Here is a 19,861-nt window from a genome sequence, read left to right on the forward strand (position 1 = left end):
ATCTAGGAGAGCAACATAGCTAGCAGAGACTTTAATTCTGTGAGTATGGCAACTGAAAACTCTGTGGTATCTCTTCGTGAAACACCTTTCAATCGACGATCAGATGTCGATAAGAAGAGACTGAAAGACATGGGACCCGAACGTCCGGATTTAAAAATGCAGCAGCAGAGCATCGACCGTGAGGACGTACCGGGAGGACGTACACCCGTAGCTTCTCCTCAAGCCTGTATGCTAACCGGAGCTGGTTAGCTGGTTGTTCAGTGAGTAATGCGTTTTTTAGTTTTCCCTGCCTGTTGTTCCAAAGTCCTGGGACTGAAACAATCTGGACTGCAACGGGGATGAAGGATCTAAAGCACTTCAACGATAAATGTAAGAAGCACGAATCTTGCCGCAGCCATCTAACTAACAGCCTGAAGCTAAGCCTCTTTGGAAGACTGAGTATAGCAAAGCAGCTCGACGAAGGGTACCGAATTGGCATTCGAAAACACAATGAAGAAGTAAGGAAAAACAGACACATTCTCTCAAGAATAATAGACTGTGTGAAGTTCTGTGGTGCATTTGAGTTGGCCCTGCGTGGAACTCGGATAACCCAGGGATATTCCGTGGCTTGGTGGACATCGTTGCCTCACTTGACAGTGCACTGAAAGAGCATCTCGAGAGCGCGACTGTGTTTAAGGGAACATCCAAAACAGTCCAGAATGAACTTGACTGTATGCTGGCTGTTGTGAGGGAAAAGTTATTGAGAGATTTGCCAACTTGAAAGAGAGGAGGGCTACATTTCTTTATAAGTAGTGGGGCCTACTCTTCAAACACCCAATGTAAAATGTGATATCTCTTTCTGAATCTCTTGTGCTCTAAACCTCTTTCATGTGAGGGTTTAGCGTCTGCTAAATGCCTAAATGTAAATGAGGGTGTGGGCACCTGTTTTATTCTGTAAACCTCTGAAACCATTCTGCTCTGAACCTCTCATGCCCAAAGTTACACTTTGTTGATGGTTGTTATTGGATAGTGTTGAGCACTGTGTGTTCTTGAAATAAAGCTTTGTTTTTTTTGATATTCTACTTTTCTTCTCATTGTGGAGTGCTATTTTAACCGCGCCGCCCAACTGCGCCCCCCCCCCAAAAAAATATTCACCAGCCGCCACTGAGCATGAGTACTGCAGCTTTGTATGGAAAAGGAATTTTGGAGTTACCAATGACCAGCTTGGTGGAGACGGTATCAATGACCAGCTTGGTGGAGTGGAGGAGTTACCAATGACCAGCTTGGTGGAGTGGAGGAGTTACCAATGACCAGCTTGGTGGAGTGGAGGAGGTACCAATGACCAGCTTGGTGGAGTGGAGGAGGTACCAATGACCAGCTTGGTGGAGGAGTTACCAATGACCAGCTTGGTGGAGGAGGTACCAATGACCAGCTTGGTGGAGGAGGTACCAATGACCAGCTTGGTGGAGGAGGTACCAATGACCAGCTTGGTGGAGTGGAGGAGTTACCAATGACCAGCTTGGTGGAGGAGGTACCAATGACCAGCTTGGTGGAGTGGAGGAGTTACCAATGACCAGCTTGGTGGAGTGGAGGAGTTACCAATGACCAGCTTGGTGGAGGAGTTACCAATGACCAGCTTGGTGGAGTGGAGGAGTTACCAATGACCAGCTTGGTGGAGGAGGTACCAACGACCAGCTTGGTGGAGTTCAAATGTGCCAAAACCAGCCTGGAGATGACTTTGTCACAGTCTAAGGATCCAGTAGTCAAGAACACTGCTCCAGCAGTAAAAAACAGGGAAGAAGTGGAATCCACAAGAAGCGGTTCAACATGCACAAGGCCCATTACTGCATAGGGCTATCATTGGGCAGGTACAGAGTGGAAGAGCAGGGTTTGGACTAGGTGACTTGGAAAGCAGGAGGAGGCAGATGGTAACTAGCTTTGTTCGCGAGCAAGAAAAGGAGTGGGCAGGTGAGGACAGAAAATGCAAGTTGTGTTTGGATGTTGGCTCATTAAAACATATTTGGCCTGGATATGAAAGTAGCCTGACCCAGGGTCACTACATGTGGAGACATAATGAGGTTACAAAAACATTTGCATGTTTGTTTGAGAATGAATGAGTTGAGGTTGACTCTTGCCAGTTAAAGACAGGGAAAGTAGGATTTATTTAGCGCGAGAGAGGGGGGTGGGGGCAGGGGCGAATCTAGGTTCCCACTTTTGGGGGGGCTAAGCCCCTAGATAAAACCTATTATTTTCCTGTGACCCAGCAAAACTAGGGGGGTCTGGGGGCATGGTCCCCCATAAGACATTTTTGAAAATATCCTTTTAAATAGTGTCCTGTAGTGGGTTTTAGGAAGAGAAATTAACTCATTTAGATTTTAAATATGGCACAACAATAAACATATTGATTATGAACTTGAGCTCAAGTGAGTAGGTTAACATTGTAGGCTAGAGTTCACCAGCTAGTATGGTGCTCATTTTTTTTTACTCAGCCGGTGTTGTGGTTCTGGTGGACCCGCTGTATTTTTGGGTTTTTAATTCAACACAATCAAACTATTTCATGTTAAAATACTCAAAAGATATTTACTTCACTTTACTTCAGATGTTTACTTCATCCCAAAAGCAATATAAACAGCAAATATGGTTAATATTTGCCCTTTAACTTTGTTATATCACATTTATGAATTTAGGTGCTACCCGTTTTTTTTTTTTTTTTTAAATCAATTATAATTAAGATATGAGTGGACAAAATTCAACACATTTACAAATGAAGCAAGGTTTTTCCATAACTATTTTATTTATTTGAATTTAATTTGAAATCAGGTCAGTTTACATAGCACAACATGGTTGGATGGGGCACCAGCATTGTCCTCCTGAATCCTCCTCACGGTGGCTGCAGAGGCTGAGGTTCTTGGAACATGTTGTCTTCTCAGGATTTAAAGTTTCACCAGTGTCTCCCAGTACCTCGAGAAAAAGGCGTATCCTCTGGAGCTTCTCTCTCTGTCAGTCCGGGTTCAGTGCCATCCAGGTGACAAAGGGCGTTGTACGCCGAGATGTCCAATATGGTAAAGAAAATCGCCAGTGGCCAGCGTAGGGTCCTCCTTTTGCAGCTGTAGGCAGACACCAGCTTGTCCATGTTGTCCACCCCTCCTTTTGTGGCATTATAATCCATTACGATCTCTGGTTTCTGATGCTCCAGGCCACAGATTCTCCCATCCATGTGCAGTGTACTCATGAGTACCACATTTTTGCGTTTCTTTGGCACATAGGATACCAGGGACGTGTCAGCCATGTACACAAACTTGGAAGAGTTGACAGGTCTGTTCTTTGTAGGCAGCAGTTGGGGTGGGAGCTCAGACCTGTTTTTCCTTATCGTTCCCACCATGGTCAGCCCCTCTCCCAGCTTGTACGACGTAAAAAATTGTCGCATATAGAGTTGTGTCCACTGAGTCCAGGACAACTCTCATTCCTTGATTTTTTTCTGAGGACGTCCTCCATCGGGTTTCCCTTTGTAGACTTGTAAGTTCCAAGCACATGAGGAAGTCGCATCAGAGGCAGCCCAGATCTTTATACCCTATTTTGCAGATTTATATATACTGTCTAAAGGGGCAGAGGCCCCTAAATGGCATCAGCGGCAGGGGCTTACACTCACACTCTCACACACTCACTCACTCACTCACACACACTTACAGCAGGCCCACTCACATACACAGGCGCAAACAGTCACACACATACAACACACACGCACAAACACACAAACACACACACACACACACACACACACACACACACCAACACTTACAGCAGGCCCAGACAGGAGGAGGACAGACTGAAGGTACACAGGACCTACAATTTCCACACTTTTATTTGCTCCGGGTCCAGTGGACCCGGACACCCTGTATGTAATAAAAATGTGTAGGGGGGGGGGTTACGGTGTGCAGTCAATGAAAATGTGGTCTGATATATGTTCTTCGCAGAAAATGAGTCTGAGTTTGAAAAAATAATTAATCGTATTATTTTTGTTTTGATAAAAAATGAAAACGGGTCCAACAGACCCAAACACCATACAAGGGTTAGGATGGTGCACAGATCAGAATCAGTTCCCTGCTTCATCACAGTACTGATACAGTCACACATACAGTCTGAATTTACCCTGCGTTTGCCTGCACTGCTTTCACTGTTACATTTGAAATAGTCCCATACAGGACTCACACGTTTCCTGCCTGACATATCTGACTTCCTCACTTGGTAATAAGGCCTAACTTAGAGTCAGTTAGCGTCCTGACATGCTTTATTGCCTTCTTAAGGTTTTTTGGCTATGAGTGCACAGAATTTCCGGACACCCTTGAGTGGATTTTACATCTGCCATCCACACAGTAATGACAATTTTTTTTTTTTTGTCTTTTCTTTTTTTTCTTTTGATTTGTTTTGTTTTAGCAATCATTATTAGTGTCATTTAGTTTTAGCTTTACATTTTCTTCAGGTACATTTTTTTTTTCAGTTGATGAATATCTCAAAACCATTAGTATTTGAATGAGTTGTTTCAGTTTAGGATAATAGTCCTGCTACATCCATCACAATGAGCCCCTCAGCCCACAGTCAAGCCTCCTCCTGGGTCTGTGGCGAGTGGTATATGGGGGTTAGGGTTAGGGTGTCAAGACACGTAGGCCCCCATAAGTCACCACTGACCCTAGTAAAAGCTCTGACAAATGATGTAACTACATCCATCACAATGAACCCCTCGACCCACACAATCAAGCCTCCTCTCGACTCTTTGGCTAGTGGTATATGGGGGTCAATGTTGAGTCCAGATAGGGCAGGTTATTTTTGTGTAGATATCATCAGTTCACTGTGACTGCAGTGGCCCTGAGCTTACCTGGATATACTATTGAAGCACTTCCCGAGTTCATTCATCATTTTAATAAATCCTTTACAGACACATAACTAAAGGTTTGGTTGGGTGCCCAATTACTACTCATTCTTATGCAAATATAAATGTTGCATTTCCATCTGGCTCAGTTGTTGCTACCTCTGCAGTGTTAGAGTAATGTAACAAGATAATTTTCAACAGCTAACAGATTAGACAGATTGTAAACAAACATCTAAGACTTGCTTTTATCATTTCCAACCAGCCTTTGCTCTCTTTAACAGAATGCATCTGTAACCTGCTGAGTCACTTAATGTATTGGACCTAGGGGTTGCACAGAGTACTCGAGTATTAAAGTAATCATTAAATATATATGATGATATGATATATTCTATCTAGTACTCATCAGAATCAGAATCAGAATCAGGTTTTATTAATCATTAATGAATTAATTAATCAATCATGTGATGCTAGTGTAAGCACTGAAAATGGATCTGTTTCTCAATATTGTTCATTGTTAGTATTGACTACATTTCCCATACTCCTTTGTTTGGAATCGGGGGTGAAGCAGAATTTGGAGGATGTTGAGAGCAGAGAAGAGACAAGTAAAGCGGGTCAGGTCCGAACTTGTCTGTTTCTGTGAAATCAATGCCTACACCACGTTATAAACCCTCACAAGGATTTTACACAAGTTTTACACAAGGTAGGAGTGATGATAGTTTACTGCATGTTGCATTTCATGACACAAATATTTAAATGCTGGGCTAGAATGCACAGAAAGCAAAAAAAAGGGGGGGAGGGAGTTAACTACGGGACACTACGGTTCTGTTTGCATGCTCAAAGTGTTCATGTCCATGATTATTAGGGGCTCAAAGTGTTCATGTCCATGATTATTAGGGGCTCAGTGAAGTCCTCCCATGCAGACGTGATCACTCTAATGAGAGCGTCTCACACATTCTGTAGAGTCCCAAATAAAAGGCAAGGAAGAGCTGAATTTGTCCTTTAGGTCCAATGTGTCAAGTCCCTTTGTAACAGGTATGCATTTGCTGAAGACTGCGTGTAATGATCTTCTGGTGTATTTTGTGAGTGTTAGTAGGTGTGGGTATCACACCATGGGCTGCTTTCCCCATAATGTATACTTTCCCATTGCAACTGGGCCCCTTCTACTCTAAGCTTTTATCAGAGCTTGTCAAATAGCGCCACCTACAGTCTAGAACTGAATACTACAATTTACTCCAGTTTCCCTCTTTCGGCTTTAAGATCATTGGAGTCGTCTCGACCATAAATGAGAAGATGCAGGACAGGGAACCTCTTTTTGCCAAGAGAAAAGATACATCTTTTTTAAGAACACAGGTAAGTCATTTTACTCACCTGTTTCCAATGAAAGCTATTTGAGCCTGGCCATTTTCCAAGAAACATATATAAATTGTGTTATAGGTTACAGCCCACGGTTTTAATCCACTCTAAATAATTTGCAAGTCTGTTTTGACTGGAATATTAACAACAATCAATTATTATGCTTATTTTTAGTCATGGAAAGTTACCTTGATACATTTTAATGCTAAGATACTGTGTCCAGCCAACTATCTTCGCAATATATCAACATCACAATCTGGGCCTATGTCTTCCCTCGAAACTCTTACAAAAGTGTGGTGTTTCCTGTCTTTTCCTACAGGTGTCCCTGTAGATCATGTATCTTCAGCTTCAGCTGTCGGTTTGTCTGTCTAGACTTCCAGAGAGAATCTGATTTATTAAAAAAAAAAAATATATCCAGGAGAGCATCATATTCCATGCAATGGATCTCCACACAAACCTAGGGTTTCACCCTCCAACTAACAGGAAATTGTATCGAGTGATGAGACCAGAATACACTGCTCTGCCTAACAGAAATATAGTGCTGTCGAAATATGCGATAAATCACAGCAAATTGTGTGATTAATTAGTTAATTTTTAAAAGAAATAGAAATAAACCATGGGAGACAGATTATCTACATCCTGCCTCCACGTTTCCCCACTGCAATAACACAGAAAAGAATGGATAACATTTGAAGTCTAATAGATCAGTGTGGGGTTGAAGCTATGGAATATTTGATAAGAAGAGGGACTCATAGAGGGACTCAGACAAGGTCATTTCTAATAATCTACATGAAGCACACACTTACCAGGAAGGGCAAGGGAACCATTCAAACAGGAACTGGTAAGACATTACTGTGGATAGAAAGCAATTCTGATGGTCTATTATTATGTTATTGCTTTGCATCAGTCCAGGATGTCCTATTGCTAGGGTAACAGGTAACAGGTAACTGTGGCTAGACCATGCTGATATGTCTAAAAGCACTCAATGCATGGGGTTGCTGTGAACACACACAATGGAGGTGTTTTGCTGTGCTCTGATACGATGCCATTAGGCCCTCTGGCCAGAATCTGCAAGTCTGGGAATCCATTGTGTAGATTTGATCATTTTTAGAGCACTTTCTGCCACACACATTAACCGTTGGAAATACATGTTATGGATAAGTTATTCATGTGGTTGTCATCTATCTTTGTGCAAATGATCAAATGGCAGGAAGCATCGGTTGCTATGCAGCAGTTTCAATTTACACATTGATTTCATATATGTGACTGATCTGATCCATCTGCAATCCTTGAAGCTAGACCATGTACTACAGCAATTTGCTAAATTCGATAAATAGGCTTAGAATGATGACTATACTTTAGGAAAAAGGAGGTTTGTCAGGTGGTTGATGCAGCAATCACTCATTATTCCAGTAAAGTGCAGTAACGAAGCACTTGGAACATATTACGGATTCAGCAGTGCAGATCTGGACAACAAGCATCTCCAACTCTAGCCATGTATACTGTTTACGACACCTCTTAGGCTTTTAATGCCAATGAGCTGGGCTTCTAGTGCAAACAGGTCTGGCAACCTTTTGTTGTTCTGTCTGATAATCAGTTTTCTCTGACTAACTGCCTGAGATGGTTCTCAATGGCCTACCCCCATTCCCAAACTATAATTGGTTTTAGTCACTCACACCTCAGTTTCTCGGTTTTAGTCACTTCCTGACCCCAGGTGTCTGAGCAATACCAGTGTGGGGAGCTTTCCTTTGTTACCATGATAAGATTATAATTTTGGAGATTATGCTGGCCGACTTTTGATGGTCACAGAAGCTGCTTTCCCATGAATCCACTCAGTGGTTAGAAGATGGTTGATGCCCACTATGACTCTGTCTATGTGTGCATGTGTCTTAATATATCAACTGTAAGAGAAAAGTGATTAAGGCAGTATATTTTCATGAAGTTGATCTTTATTCTTATTGATTATACAACCAGTCGTCAGAGTCCAATTTATCCTGTTCCACAGAGATTAGGGTTAGTTAGTATATAGTTAGCCTTATCGGTAGCATCTCCACAAGTAAATCAAATAATGCTAGCACCAAACCACATACACACACTGGAGGAGCATTTTTGTTTCTGGATGAGGAAATTGAACCTTGGTGTTGTTAATGCTACGTAGAATCGGCAGGAAGATGTTTTGACTTAAATTTCCAGTTAAGAAAAATGTTATGATTAGCATAATACTCTTAAATCATTTAAGCACCTTTTCTTCAAGGTAATCAAAAAAGTCTCACAAGTGATATTTATGTGTCTCTATTACTCTGATAAGTGATGACTGGAGTCCCAAACACCTCCACCTCACACAGACTGAGGGATCGCTCCTGTCCCAGTTGGACCACAGTCACAAACTGACCCTCCTTAGCTTCTGTGCAGTCGAAACGCACCGTCTCGCCAAGAGGCACGAACGTCACTTTGGCACACCTAGGATGAGATAAAGCAACACCAAAATCGACAACAATAATAACATCAACAAGAAAGTACTCACTCATCACACTCATGGTGCTTTCATACTCAGTTTTATTACAACAAACACTCCACATATTCATAACCAGCCACTGTAATCACTTTATCTAATTATTAAACTTTTAAATACTTCAGGCAGATATGTGAAAAGGCCCTTTGGAAGTAAGTCTAATACACACAGACCCCATCGTTTTAACTTTCAATTCCACTTTTTAATCACATTTCAAGACATATATAGACATATATAACTCACAGAGGATTTTCTTTGGCGTTGGTTGAATCTCCGATGCGAATGTGGACACCATTCAGGCCTTTAGGTGAGCCGGTCTTTGGGTTGGTCAGGGTCACAGAAGAGACCCTGTATCTCTCGTGCAGGTCCACCCGCCACCAGGGGTCAGTCTCACGATCTGTCATCGAGCAGGATCCCTTTCGCAGGTCTGGGTTTGGGTTACCGTCTATGGCGTTCAGAGCATGACCAAAACTGGACATCTCACCCAGAATCAGACTGGACTGCGTCGCTCTTCCTCTTGGGGCAACATTCCTATCTGCAGATGACATCACACCGGCCCTTTAATCTTTCACACATGCTCCCACAGCAGCACAGTCAATGAACACACACAAAAATGACATTATGTAAGGGACATGGGGTCAGTGACACTATCAAAGGAAATAGTCAATGTCTCATACCCACTATGACTATGGCATACACTTCCACTTCGCAGAGCATGAGATACGTCCCTTGTCCAGGTAAGAACACATTCACATAGCGCCCTCTAGTGGGCTTGAAGTCAAATGATTTTGTTGCTCCTGGTGTAATGGACTGAACTACTGCAGCCCTGGAACAGGAAATGAGCAGTTAGAGACCAACAATAAAGGCTTGATGGGAGATGGGGAGAGCATTTTGTTGGCTGTGGTTTGTTAGTTTGTGTGGAGCTTTGCAGTAAGTCACTTCTTAGACACCTCAGGAGTCTTGATAGATTCCAAGTGAACGAACGTTAAATGATGATGGCTTATTATTCAGGCCCTGGGCCCTGTAAAATGCCTTGAGACAATTGTATTGTTTTGGCGCTATATGAATGAAATTAAATTGAATTGAATCAAATGCCACTTTATTGCTGGTTCCAATAAGTGATTGTTTTCAAATCATCATGGTCCACCATTTAAACAAGCCAATAAATCAATTGAAAAAATTGAAAAAACATAAATACTTGTAACAGAAAGAGCAGGTGCTGACATGAGGCATTTGTCAATATGATGGTTGCCTATAGGCTCTCTCAGGTGGCTTACAGTGTGTTGCTGTTGCCATGGTTATCCAGGCTGTCACCGATATGGATTTCAGCTCCTCGGATACGGTCTGAACAGCAGTCACCACGGTTGGTGATGGTCACCCTGGTGATCTCATAGCTCTTCAGGAGATCCACTCTCCACCAAGGGTTGTCCTCTTTGGCACTGTGAGCACATCCTTTGCCGTGGTAGTTGGGATTTCTGTCTCCATCCACAGCAAACTTAGAGAGGCCCTGAGCCTCGAATGTAGATGACTGGGTGACCTGGCGCAGCAAAGCAAGGTTCTCTGTCCAGGAAAAGTACGTGTTATTCATATTTCTGCTTGTTCCACTTCTAAATGTTCTAAAGCATGTTTGACTTTAAATGGTTCTAAAGCTAAAGATAACTGCAAATGTGCACTGATGTACAGTGAAGGAAAACAAATATCCTAACAAGTTTGAGATTGCAGCAAGACAGGTACCTTCATCACCAGCGAACACGTTCACCTCACACAATGTCAGTGTTTTGTGTTCGCCCGGCAGGAAGATGTTGACATATCGGCCTTCCAGAGGGTCGAACCTGAATGACTTAGACTGCCCTCTTCCAATGGACTCGACCAGACTAGCTCTTTGGAAGGGTGATCAGTTCACACACACACACACACACACACACACACACACACACACACACACACACACACACACACACACACACACACAAACACACACACAAACACACACACACACAAACACACACAAAGAGGAGCGTATCACACATACATGAAAAACACACATTTTTCATGAAAATCAAAAACCAGACGTTGTCGACTGTCTTACAGCGTGTTGTTGTTGCCATCGTTCTCCAGGCTGTTGCCGATGTGGATTTGGGCACCATTGATGCGCTGTTCGCAGCAATCTCCGCGGTTAGTAATGGTTACTGTGGTGATGTTGTAGGGGCGGGACAAGTCGACACGCCACCAGGGATTGGTCTGTGTCTTGGTGTGGGTGCAGGATCCTGATTCGTATAAGGTGTCTGGCCTCCCATCAACAGCATGCTCCGCCAAGCCACCATAGGTAGATGACTGGAAGGACGGGGCATCCAAAGCCAGGTTACCTATACAACAGTATTAATTATGAATTAAATATAAATGAAAATTAAAGAAATAAATAAAAAACCTAAACTAATTTTCAATGTCCTCAGTTAGCTAGATTCTGTTCCATCATTATTTTAAATGTCTAATGAATTATGTAAAGGTTATTGTTAGGAAATTCTGTTGATCATAGTTTTAACTTGCTTAAACTTGCTTGAAGCTGTCTGCGCAGAATGCGTCTTGCAGAACAGGATGATGGGACAAAAACAACCACACATTCTGAGAAATGTCACAGAGTAGTTCTGAGAAATGTGTGGTTCGGTTCCCCCCCTAAATAAAGACACATTTGTGGTTCTACCCCGAATGAGGAACTTCTTTTCACCCTAATAATTTGCTACATTTGCAGGTGCTACATCAGGTGTTTTGATATCCTGTTGAGTTATGAGTGCTAGCAGTGATGTAGTTTATACCTGTCAGATGAACTGCAGAGGTGGCAACAGCCAGAGAGAGCAGCAGGACTACAGTCTTCTGGAGCAGTGTAGGAATGGCCATCTCTCTCTCTCTCTCTCTCTCTCTCTCTCTCTCTCTCTCTCTGCTTCTGTATGTAGACAGAGCAAGACAACATGGACACATTTCTCACTTTCTCTTAGGTACTGTGGTATTGTACTCCAGAACCAGATGCGATTTTTGACATGATAATTGTACTTTGTTATCTTGTTCTTCACACCTTTCCAGTCATAATGTGAGAGCTGAATGTCAAATTCAACTTTAAAGTTCCAGTTTTCAGTTTCCTTCATCCTCGGAGCAAAGGCCGTTTTCCAGGCAAGCACCTAATCTAATTCGACTCGATTCCACACATCTACATTAATGTGTTATTCAGTGCTTATGAAGGTGTTATTCAGTGCTTATGAAGATGTTATTCAGTGCTTATGAATGCGTTATGAAATCCTAATATCCAAGTCTCAGCCCAGATTTAAATGCCCCACAGTTCTGACTTCAGACACATGCAATCACATATGTGAGTATTTGGTAAGCCACACTGCCTAGCCATGATGCCATGACGATATATATATAATAACACAATAACATATGGCGGACAAAGCATGGAACAAGAAAATAAATATGTAAAAAAAATGACATGAAATGTATCATTGTGTAAATTTAGCTTAAAGAATATTTCAAATGTTTTAAACACAAACAAAATTCACAAAAAAATTACAAACTAGAACTAGAATGTCAATACATCGGTACTTTAATTTCCTAACCTTAAGTTTCTGTAGATGCCGCAGTGCAGTGTTTGAGATGATTGGCATGTGACTCGACTGCCGTATTCCTCAAAGTGTCTGTGTATTCTCAAAGCTGGCACTTAAACTCTACTTACTGTTGGCCAGCCCATCACAATGCTACCACTTCCTCATGAAATGCTTAGTAGAATCACGGCAGAATAAGTTCCAAGAACATCCAAGGGGAAGGAGAAAAATGCTTGCTACTTCTCAGCATCAGTGGTATTGGTCTCTTTTGTGATTTGTGATAAAAACATTATTAGTAACATTAGTATTATTAACATCATTTTTTTTCAGTTCAAATACAGTTATCTGATTGAAGATCCATGCACTGGTATTAGTGACCTCATGCTAAATGCTGTTTCAGAATATCAATGCTACTGACCCACAAACCTATGCAACTCTGTGAGAAATGTCAAGAGCACAAACTCTGTGGGAGATGTCAAGAGCACCAACTCTGTGAGAGATACCAAGAGCACCAACTATGTGAGAGATGCCAAAAGCACAAACTCTGTGAGAGCTGCCAAAGGCACCAAGAGTCCCAATACTGTGAGAGATGTCAAGAGCACCAATACTTTGATGGCTTTTTTTACTCCGTGTTACTGCTTGAATAATCACAGAGAGATGTGTAGGCTTTCAGTAGGCAGACTTTTACACAAGAACGACAGATGAGAGCGGGTGTGTATGTTTAAAGAGGAAGGCATTTTGAGAAATGGGCTTAAAAATGCAGAAATGACATCAAATGCCCTGTCTGAGGCCTGGGTGGCCTGTGCACACGGTTCCTGTTGGGGAGGTCATTTGAGGAGACTGTGGTAAGAGCCTTCGCTAGCAGTGGCCGTCATACTGGAGTGAAACTGGTGCTGGGAAGTAAAGTATCTTCTATGGGGGCATTCCTGGTGGTTGGTGTTTACATGCACATGACATTTATCTATTTGGCAGATACTATCATCCAAAGCAACTTGTAACTGATGAACAACTACAATCAAGCTTAAGAAAGTTAGGAGTCCTTTGAAGTAAGACCTAACTAGCTAACTCCAGTCAATCTGACAATGTGCAAGTGCAGAATGAGATAGAAGAAGTGCCCAGGAAGTGCTGGGCATGTTAGATGCGTTAGAGGTGTTAGGGAAGAAAGGGATCTCGGAAGAGATGAGTCTCAAGTTTTTAACTCTTAATATGTCCACACAGTGTTTTTAATATGATACATAACTTATCATGAGCGAAATAAGCAGTCAATGGCATGGTTGAGTATTTCCACTTTGGAACTGCAGTGTGCCAACAGCAGTTTCTCACACACACACACACACACACACACACACACACACACACACATACATAGACGCACACGCACACGCACACACACACGCGCACACACGCGCACACACACACACACACATACACACACACACATTTCATTTGAATTGATAACTGTATGAACAATATTTAAACATAAAGCATTTTAAAAATTAAACAATGACTAATTTGAGCAATGTTCATTTACTGTGCCATTCACTTACTTAGACTTACTTGTCATTAATATATTTCCTGAACCTCTTCATCTGCACACTTGTGATATTTCCTGAACCTCTTCATCTGCACACTTGTGATGTGGGTCACTGGTGTGTGCAACCACCTCCTCACAGAACTGTGTGCCTTCAGTATCATGTCCCTCTGCTCATCACTGGATTGTTCTGGCCTGTCATTTTGGGTGGAGTACTGACTGTACAGCTCCCACATCTCCTGAAAGATGTGATCCTCAAACCCTCTCTGACCGCAGATACACCTGAGACTTGTGGGAGGCTCTCTGTGTATTCTGTGAGGTTTTCTTTCACCCACTGGTTCCCCATCTCTCCCTTCCTATGTGGGTTTGTCACCTCAGATCTGTGCTTGTCTAGTATGCTGGAATCATATACCCCCTTACCGAACCTACCCCCCCCCCCCCCCCCCCCCCCCCGGAAAAAAAAAGAAAACTATTTACATGCACGCACATGTAGCCTTCGTTTAGGCCTAAGCCTATTTTCCCTGGGCTCCCTCCCTAACAAGTTGTGGTCCCTAAAAGATAAGCATAATATCATTCTATAGGCTATAGCCCTATGCAATTCTTTGTTAATTATGTTTAAATATTTAGATTACTTTTACTATTTATAGGCTGCTTATACTATTTCTGTTAACTGCTTTTATTTTTATTCCATTGCAACTTTAAACAGGTCTAAGGAGTTTGTTGTTTTCATGTAGCCCTGCCAACTAGCCGGCCTGAATAATATGCACATGAATATGCCATGGGCAATGCAGAAATCACTGTTACAGATTGTACAGCGAGCAAGACTGTCAATGTGATTTACTTTTCTAAGACAGGGGTACACCTTTGTATAGTCTGTTGTAAAATGTGTCTTATATTTTCGTTTTTTGGGGTACTCTCCCTCTACACACTACTCTCCCTCTGCCATGGTGCTCCTGTTCCTAGAAACACTGAACTGATTAATTCGGTTCGGGAGAAGAGATAAAAGCCCGCCCACACTGAAAATTGATTGGTTGATTTACCGAAACAGGCCAATCAGGATGCTTCATGAGGCACACACTCACACTGCCACACACACGCACAGTCTCTAGGTCCCTCTCCCCATAGACATATATATATGATGTATATATGTCTATGCCTCTCCCTCTCTGTCGTGCGCGCGCTACACAGATGCTTACGCGGTTTGGAGTACGTCTGTCTCGTGTGCGCGGTCTTGCTCGCTCGCTCTAGATTCCGGGAGATTTTAAGTCATTTGCGGGCATCAGGGAGTTGCAATCAATATGCGGGAGACTCCCGGGACTTCCGGGAGACTTGGGATGTCTGTAGTACTGGCATCATTAATATCAATGCAATTAAAGACACTTTACACTGATAATAGCCATAGTTTTGTGAACAAACAGATATACAGGTCATTTATTTTAAGCATGCCATCAAAATGGTATTTAAAATGCTTAGCCTAAAATGCTTAGCACTCACACACTCGCACACACACTAGCACTCACTCACTCACTCACTCGCACAAGCACTCACTCACTCACACACACAAGCACTCACTCACACGCAAAAGCACTCAATCACTCACTCACTCACACACACAAGCACTCACACACTCACAAACACGCACAAGCACTCATTCACACACACAAGCACTCACACGCACAAGCACTCAATCACTCACTCACTCACTCACTCACACAAGCACTCACGCACTCACAAACTCACTCACTCACTCACGCACTCGCACATTCACTCACACACACACAAGCACTCACTCACTAACACGCACAAGCACTCACACACACAAGCACTCACACGCACAAGCACTCACTCACTCACTAACCCACACAAGCCCTCACTCACTAACACGCACAACCACTCACCCACACGCACAAGCACTCACACGCACAAGCACTCACTCACTCGCACAAGCACTCACTCACACGCACAAGCACTCACTCACACACACAAGCACTCACTCACTCACACGCACAAGCACTCACTCACTCACACGCACAAGCACTCACTCACACGCACAAGCACTCACTCACTCACACAAGCACTCACTCACACACACAAGCACTCACTCACTCACATGCACAAGCACTCACTCACTCACACAGGCACTCACTCACACGCACAAGCACTCACTCACTCACTCACTCACTCACACACACAAGCACTCACTCACTCACACGCACAAGCACTCACTCACTCACACACACAGCCACTTCACTGCGCTGTACTGTGTCTCTGGTTTGCATTGACTCTAGTCGTCTGGCCCCTCACATTCTCAATCTTCCTTATCTTCCTCCTCGTGTAGGGGATAGTCGAGCGGTTCTTGGTGCTGCTCATGACCAGCTCAGAAGAGAGCTTACAGTTCCTGAGCTTCCGTCTGGACTTCAATGAGCACTACAAGGCATAGGACCCCCGCCTGCGTGCCTCTATGGGGGCCACCAGGGGGCGACGAAGCTCTAATATGTGAGCCAACCATGACAGAAGTGTCCCACTGGCCGCTGCTACAGTTCACAGGCCTGACCCTCATCATGGAACTCCAGCCACCATGGAGAGAGAGATATAAAGAAAAGAAAAACGTTGAATTAATCACAGCCTTCCCCCCATGCCATTCCCAAATAAATAAAAGCATACACACACACTAGAAATATGAACACAATACTCCAAAGGGAACTTTTAGTAAGACAAGGTCCCAGGTCTGCAGTCATGGCACCAGTGCATCAGTTTCTCAACTGTTTTTCATGTTGTGCTTTATGTGTGTAGGGGATTTATTTAATAATTTGCTTTTGTACATTTTTAGTTTACAATACATGTGTTTGTTTTTGTGTCCAGCATGTTAAGTTCTGATGGCATAAAATGCTAATATGAGAAGAATATAACATCTTTGGTTACTATAAGGCTGTAACCAAAGATGCTTTCAGCCTTATAGCTACATACTAGACGGTCATTTGTCTATTTTATTTCATTTGCATTTTGATTGTTTGAATGCCTGGTGTGACTTCATTCCTCCCTGTTGCAATCTGTGATCTTTGATCTGCGTGTAGAAACCGTAAGCATTGACCAGTCCCTCCATTTCGTAGCTGCATAAGGTGAATTTACCTGATTATTTGCACTTACTGACCTTTAAAAAAAAAAAAAAAAAAGACCTTAAATGGACCTTGTGTTGTGTCTTTATTCTGGGGGTGCTAAAAGGCATAGTACCTCCACTTGTGGGCGCTCCGGTTCCAGAGTTGTATTACTGGGTCAATCCTCTTTCCACCTGGTTCCCATCAATATCATTGACCCATTATTATTCATCAGGGTGGAGGATAAGGAGAGATTGTTTCTCTGTCAACCCCTCTTCACTGTCTAGCACAGATGTATAGATATGTATATGATGTAAGCCAACACATTGTCATTTTCTCTAAAAAATAAACTTTCTTAACAACTCATGATGTTGCATTAGAGTTTAGAATTAGAACCTAGAATTTTAATGAAAGTTTTAGTAAACTTAAGTAGACATGGCTAGGAGATTCACTACCAGAAATGCACGTATAATAGTAGAGGATAATTAGTCCACCTCTGTTTATCAGCCTTTTTGTTTGACTATGTTTTCAAACAGCTAATAATGTGTTGCTAATATTCAATAAACTTTGATCCCGATGACCAGCTCTGACTTAAATAGAATGGAACGATAGACATCCAGATGTGCCATTTTGAAAGTTTTGAACACCACTGAAAGTCTCTGAAGAAAGCCATCTAGTTCATCGTAAGTAAAGCACTACATGTACATGTATACTGATGTTACTCCTCCCTCCCGACAAGCAAGTTGATGGGATTGGTTCCTTAGGATGGTGGCATGTGGAACCCAGGCTGTCTTTTGGTTTTTGAAACTGCTGTTGGTACACTGCAGTTCCAAGGTGGAAATACTTAGCCGTGCCATTGACTGCTTACTTCGCTCATGATATGTTATGTATCATACTAAAAACACTGTGTGGACATATTAACAAAGTTAAATACTTGAGCCTCTTCTGAGATCCCCTTCTTACATGTCCAGCACTTCCTGGGCACTTCTTCTATCTCATTCTGCACTTGCACTCTGTCAGATTGACTAGAGTCAGCTAGTTGTGTCTTACCTCAATGATCTCCTAACTTTAGCTTGATTATTGTTGTTGCTCAGTTGTAAGTCGCTTTGAGTGAAAGCATCTGCCGAATAGATAAATATCATGTGCCTGTGTAGCGCCCCCTAGGCCTATTTCCTGACACTAAAGGGCGTTTTCCTGGGTTCCTAAACTAATCCCAGTAAAGTATATAATACATATGATTCTTGCTGACCTTCTGTTTAAATGTCTATTGTGATTTTACATGTGCTACAATTAAACTATTAACTTAACTATTATTTAAATGAAATACCCTTTTAAAACCTACACTCTATTACCCCATAGTGGCTTAAACTAATGAAATACTCAAACTCAGGTTGTTCAATTATCAAATAAAAATATATAGTTTACTGATTTGAATATAAAAATAAATATGAAAATCATCAATGTAATAAATTCTTAATGAAAACAAAATAGAATACACAAATCAAACAATCCCAGTTAACTATACAGTCCCTAACAGACATCCATATAAAAGTAGCTAGTAGGCTACTTTAACTAACACTCAGCTAACATTTAACATTACACAGCACATAGCATTAGCACAGATCACATGTACGTGGGCCCACACACACACACACACACACTCTCACTCTCTCACCAGTGAATCACCCACCCCAGTCCTAGCCGGCAAATTAGCTAGTAGGCTACCTAGCAGCTAACCGTTGCAGTACTGGAGCGTTGCTTGTGTTCGGTGTGGCCAAAAACAAACAGACCCCTTCACTCCGTTTTGGAGCAACAAAAACAAACTCACGATACCTTAATCCAAAGGCTGTCAAGTGTTGTCAAGCTGTCGTCAAGCTGCCGTCGAGTTGTCGTCGAGCAACGACAGGGAAGTCTCTCACAAGATGACAAGTGTTTTTTCTCCTCAGGATGGCGAAATGATGATCTTCTGCAAACCGTCGACTATCTTACAGTTCAAACTTTGTGTATTCAGTTCGAATACGCTAATAAGTCCGACTAGCAAATATATATACACACACATTTGCTTAAAACATACGGAGACAATTCTTAATGTGGCTTCTTCTCTTCTCTCAATCTTTTTTCTCCCTTTCGCGGGGTTTGCCACCTTTCACCTAACGTTACTCGGTGCATACAACAGTAATAAAATACATTTTACATTTAAACATCAAACTATTGCATGTAACACAATAGATTTCACTTAACCAATGACATATTTTAAAACAAAACTCTTGTGTCTTAAGTGGCACAAAACACACACAGCATTTAGTTTGCGCAGCGGAGCGGAGACGCTCACCGGGCTATCACGCATATCACTTTTCCTAGGCAATATTTGTTAATTTAGCCTACTCTGGTTTTGAATATGGGGTCCCACTCGTGCGAAGGAAATCACTGGCAGATTGTCGCAGGACATTACACAGATCTTGTCAAGCACTGACAAAGCATTCATGTGTTGGCTATCATAAAAGCATTTTTTTGTATCATCGCGATGCAAATGCCATGTGTGTATAATAATGTTCTGAATTAAAGTTCATGCTTGTGAAATAAATGCATTTATATGTTTATGATTGTGTGATCAATTAATTGGGATGTGCATGTGGGCTATAGTGGTTCACGTTGCTGTGCTCACAATTTCGGAACAGCGGGCTGTCGGAATAATGGGCTTTCGGAACATTGCCATGGAACCCCCCTTACGTGACCTCGCAACAACTAGGCCTACATGGAGAATGGATAGGTCTACTAAAAATAGCTAATGATAATAAACCATGAGAATGAGCCCATTGGTGGTCTGTTTGAATAATTTCATTATTTTATTTCATCTTAGCCCCCTCTGTCAATATTGCCTCGCCTATTGTGAATAATAGCAATGATGGACTTCTTTCAACATTGAGCCTC

The 19,861-nt window shown here is 42.3% G+C and overlaps 1 protein-coding gene across 1 annotated transcript; it reads right to left on the reverse strand.

Moving 5' to 3' along the window:
- Window positions 1–8,130: 8,130 nt before the first annotated feature.
- On the reverse strand, window positions 8,131–12,761 carry LOC105907303. The gene is made up of 8 exons (XM_031567096.2): window positions 12,320–12,761; window positions 11,525–11,652; window positions 10,801–11,077; window positions 10,446–10,591; window positions 9,989–10,271; window positions 9,389–9,537; window positions 8,955–9,246; window positions 8,131–8,659 (listed from the first exon to the last, which is right to left on the reverse strand). Exons 2-8 carry the CDS (start codon window positions 11,604–11,606, stop codon window positions 8,482–8,484), a joined length of 1,407 nt encoding a protein of 468 aa, XP_031422956.1. The 5' UTR covers window positions 11,607–11,652; window positions 12,320–12,761; the 3' UTR covers window positions 8,131–8,481.
- Window positions 12,762–19,861: the final 7,100 nt, after the last annotated feature.

This window comes from Clupea harengus, chromosome 5 (assembly GCF_900700415.2).
Source record: "Clupea harengus chromosome 5, Ch_v2.0.2, whole genome shotgun sequence".
In the NCBI taxonomy this organism is placed as follows: Eukaryota; Metazoa; Chordata; class Actinopteri; order Clupeiformes; family Clupeidae; genus Clupea; species Clupea harengus.